Here is a 5199-nt window from a genome sequence, read left to right as displayed (position 1 = left end):
TTTAGCTCTTTTACCTTTACGAAGTGGTAACAATTGAATGTCCACTAGAATTAATCTAATCTTCTAGTCATACTAAAAATAAAACTATATCCTGCAGGACACCCTGCAGGATGCAGGATTTGGCAGTATGGGGTGCGTCAGAATCCACACCTCCTCCGCCCCATACCATGGTTGGGGCTAAAATGAGAACATTTTGAGAATAAGGAACTATAGATAGGTGCCCGGAAAATGTACTCTCACACATTAAAAGTCTTACCGGTATCAACAATTAAATAAAATACAAAAATTGTTTTTTCTTAATACAATCTGGGGTGCTGCGATCGCATTGTGTGCACCCTTCTCCCTGCATCAGCCCAATGAGACACCATCCCGTTATTTCTGAGTCTAGGTTTCGGAAGATTATTAGTTAAGTGGTGTATCAAATCGAGATAAATAGGCCTAAGCAATTAATACTTATACAGTAAAAAATGAAATAATTTCAAATTTGTTCCATAACAATATATAACAGCGTCTTTTCCCAAAACACCACCCCTCTTTTTCCAAACACCCGATATATAGTCACACTGCATTATGAGCATCTAAAAAAACAAAAAACATTCCGAGAGATGACCAGGCCCCCCCCCCCCACAAATTCTTCTACCACAGTAGTAAAACTAAACGCAGCCAAAGCAAGGGCAGATTTAGCGATCGCTAAGGCGAAGAAGGAATTTGTGAGTAAAAGGCTCGAATATTTGAGAAAAAGGAAATTGAGAATATAGCTGCACGTGAGGTTTTGGAAGCAGATGCAGAAATTGCAATGGCAGAAGCTAGCGCAATGATTTGGGATAGTGAATCAAACTGTTCTGATGGTAACAAAAGTGACAATGTGCTAAGTAACCTACCACCTATTGATGCGACTAGGAAAACTGCTGAATTCATCATGCAAGACACGCCAAATGAAGAATTATGTGACAATAGCCAAAAACAGCTAGAGAAAAACGCTAAACGCGTAAGTTCAAATCATTTGCCAAATTCTAGTGCATCCTTAGGCCTACCAGGCATGTCCGACTTCATTAAAGAACTTAGAAAGCCTACGGTACGGTTGACCAGTTAAAATTTAGTGAAGGTCCGATAGTGTACAAGACATTTAAACGACAATTTAGTGCGAGAATCAAAAGTATTGTGACTCGCTGGATGAACGACTTAACTACTTAGAGCAATACACGACTGGTGAAGCAAAGAAAATCGTAATTGGCCTTGCCCATCTTGACGCAGCCGTTGCTTATGATGCAATATGGAAGGAGTTCGACGATCGCTACGGACGTACCGACGTTATTGTTCACGAATATATCACCCGTGCATTGAATTGGACAGCAATTAAGCACGATAATCCTAAAGCTTTGGACAAATATAGCATCTTTCTTCTTGAATGTATGTACGCAGTCGACAGTAAAAAATCTGTAAATACTTGATTACTTTAAAAACATTCGAACAGTAATATCGAAACTTCCCACACCGTTGCACGATAGATGGAAAAATGTAGTTTACAAACACCAGGAAAATGGAACAACTGCTAAATTTAAGTATGTTGTTAGCTTCGTGAAAATGGAATAAAAAAAAAGCCAACGATCCTACGTACGGAAAGTTAGTCACGAAGGGTAAGTATTAAAAACCATGTCACGCTACACCAGAAAAACGAGCACCTAAAAGAACATTTGCCATAAGTTCAAGTTTCGAAAGCACCATCACCAAACGACCATGCATTGATTGTGACAGTAGCGAACATTCTGTGGACAAATGTCATCAATTCACAAATAAATTGTTGAAAGAAAAGTACCAGTTCCTGCGAACAAGCGGACTTTGTTTCAAATGCCTAAAAATTGGTCACCGAAAGATAGATTGTAAAGTTTCCGTTGTGTGATGTATGTAAGAGGAACGGCCGTCACACCCTTATGCATGTGAATAATACCAGCAAGGATGAATCCAACAAGGCAGGTAATAGCTCTAAAAACACTTCAGACATCATTACCAACAAAGAATCCTCAGCCTTTGGTAAGGATAAGGGGGCCGGGGAGATTCGCACTGTATTATCTGTCGTACCCATTAAGATCATGGCTAGAAATGGATCCTTTATTAGGACATTTGCCTTTATTGATAATGGCAGCACCTCATCCTAGATAACGAATAGGTTAGCTGAGGAACTGAATGCTACTGGGGAAAGGACGACAATAAAACTTGCAACATTGAACAATGAAACATCGACAAAAACCACACGCATTAAAGGCCTTCAAGCTACCAATGTAAATGAGGAAATGATCATGAATTTGCCACCGTTTTATACAGTTGATAAATTTCCTTTATCAAATGAGGACATAATAACTAAGGAAGAGGTTCACAAATGGCCATATTTAAACAATATTCAACTTGAACTATCAAACAACGACGAACATGAAATCGGAATTTTGTTAGGATCCAACGCCCCAAGATTAATCGAGCCTATGGAAGTAGTACCAGGCGCCGATAATAGACAATTTGCATTTAGAACTGTGCTGGGTGGGGTTGTGAACGGACCAGTCGACGCTAGCACTGAATTTCAACGACGTGAGTTGGAAAATAGAATCGAGGTAAAATCAGAACTAAGTGAACAGTTGAACTATTTTAACAACAAATTTTTAATGAAAAATCGATTGACGAAGAGATGGAAATGAGCAGAAATGACAATCAATTCATGAGAAAGGTTGAAGACAGTGCTTAGAACATAGTCACTATACTATTGGGTTGTCATTTAAACAAGACAACATCAAATTACCCAACAACAAGCCAATGGCAAACCAACGATTTGAAGAAGTGCCATGTGAACAACTTGATGCCACAGAAAATATTTGGTATTTGCCCCATCACGCTGTAAGACACCCAACTAAAGGGAACTCCGCGTAGTGTTCGATTGCGGTGCGAGATACGGTGGAACATCGCTTAATGATAAGTTACTACAAGGACCAAACTTAACGAACACTTTAGTGGGTACTTTACTTAGATTTCGACAAGAAGAAATTGCATTTATGTCGGATATCGAAAGTATGTTTTACCAAGTAAGAGTGCCTGACGCCGACTCGGATTTTCTTCGATTTGTGTGGTATAAAAACAGCGATCGATTGAAACCAGTTACAGAGTATCGAATGAAAGTACACCTGTTTGGCGCCACTTCACTAATTTGCTCAAGCTATGCCTTGCGAACCACTGCGACTAGCCATGCACTTCACTATAGCAAAGAAGCTGTTGATACCATCTTAAAAAATGTCTATGTAGATGACTGCCTAAAATCCGTTTCTTCAACGAGTGAATCAATTGCCCTTGCAACAGAAGTTACAAAGCTTTGTGCCGAAGGTGGGTTTCATTTGACAAAATGGATTAGTAACGATAGGGAATTTATGAACTCGATTCTAGAGGAAGAAAGAGCTAAGAATATAAAAGACATCAATTTGGATATTGACAAACTACCTACAGATCGTGCACTTGGTGTAAAATACAATACCGAAACCGACCAATATAGGTTCAATATTAATCTTAAACAGAAGCCTTTGACACGGAGGGGGATACTATCTGCAGTTAGCTCTATTTACGACCCTCTGGGATTTGTAGCGGCCGTCACATTGCGCGCAAAGGGAATACTGCAAGATTTGTGTAAAATGAAATTGGATTGGGACGACGCAATTCCTAATGATTATCAACTCAAATGGAATAAATAGCTTGATGATGTTAATAAATTGGAAGATTTCTCTGTGAACCGATGTTTTAAACCGGAAAACAATGGGATTATAATTAATGCGCAATTACATACTTTCTGTGATGCAAGTGAGGTTGGATATGGAACCTCAACTTATTTAAGAATACAAAATGAAAATAACGATGTTCATTGTTGCTTTGTTATGGGCAAATCACGTGTAACACCGTTAAAGAAAGTAACAATTCCCCGACTCGAACTGACAGCAGCAACAGTTGCAGTACGAACTGACAAACTAATTAAATCTGAACTTGAAATTCCCATCCATAGTTCGAAATTCTGGACCGATAGTTTGACTGTAATTAAATATATTAGAAACTTTACTTCAAGATTTAACACTTTTGTAGCTAATAGACTATCAGTTATACACGAAGCCACACAAATTCAACAGTGGCGATATGTTAGCACGGACGAGAATCCTACTGACGATGCGTCTCGCGGTTTGACTACTACTAAAGCTAAAGGGAAATAGCCGATGGCTAAATGGACCCGAATTTCTTTGGAAATCTGAAATTGAGTGGCCAAGTATTCCTTTGGATTGCGACAATTTGAACATTATGAATGAAAACGACCCAGAAGTGAAACCAATAGTATTTTTGGAAATCAGACATAAACCACCAAAACCACCCAAAATGGAATATACCATTGATAAATTGGGATGGGCAGTGGGATGGAAAATGTTGGGTGGTCTTGTTTTTATCAGCTTTACAATATAATAGTTACACTGTGACTTGCTATTATACGCCTGTCTCTTATACACATCTAGATGTGTATAAGAGACAGCATTATTTGTGTGTCAGAAATACTGTAATTTGGCTACGTAAGATACACATTTCACTGGAAAAACTGGAGTTAATGCCTAACTTCAGATTTTTCACGCACCATTGACTCCTGTTAAAATTTGGAATAGTGCATTATCTCCATTTAAATAGGGTTAAAAAACAAAAATCACCATGAAAATTATTTAATATGTTTTTTAATTATATGTTTAGTATATTTGCCAAAAATAATACTAGAATTCATTTCCAGTACAAAAGGCTAACGACAAACGCGTTTTGCTCAATAAATTAAAACTAGGATTTTGGAGTTAATGCATTTTTCTAAATCACGGCAGTATGGCTACGATTACGCATCCTGATCCACTGAGTAAGTTTGTAACTTATTTTTCGTCTTGGAATAAACTAAGGCGAGCAACTGCTTGGATAATTAAAGTTAAGCAAGCTTTGTGTCAGAAAGCGAGCGGCAACTTTGACAATTTATCTAAACCCTAATGGATGATATTATCCAAGCTGAACTTTCTTTGATACAACATGCTCAGCAATGTAATTACGCAGAGGAAATCACTTCACTGACGGAACATAAACAAGTGAAGTTAAGCAGTTCAATTAACCGATTGGATCCATTTTTGGAAAATGGAATTATTCGTGTTGGCGGTCGAC

General features: G+C 38.2%; 1 protein-coding gene across 1 annotated transcript; it reads left to right on the top strand.

Moving 5' to 3' along the window:
- The first annotated feature begins 3038 nt into the window (after nt 1–3038).
- Nucleotides 3039–3725, top strand: LOC117112463. The gene has a single exon (XM_033255551.1). It carries the CDS (start codon nt 3039–3041, stop codon nt 3723–3725), a length of 687 nt encoding a protein of 228 aa, XP_033111442.1.
- The last annotated feature ends 1474 nt before the right edge of the window (nt 3726–5199 follow it).

The sequence above is a fragment of the Anneissia japonica genome, unplaced genomic scaffold (genome assembly GCF_011630105.1).
Source record: "Anneissia japonica isolate Jap-2015-1 unplaced genomic scaffold, ASM1163010v1 scaffold1464_len113789_cov110, whole genome shotgun sequence".
NCBI classification, from domain to species: Eukaryota; Metazoa; Echinodermata; class Crinoidea; order Comatulida; family Comatulidae; genus Anneissia; species Anneissia japonica.
This window is presented reverse-complemented; position numbering and strand designations above follow the sequence as displayed.

Bases quoted from the DNA above. Each gene is read 5' to 3' on its own strand.
- LOC117112463 (XM_033255551.1), top strand. From the start codon at position 3,039: ATGTCGGATATCGAAAGTATGTTTTACCAAGTAAGAGTGCCTGACGCC.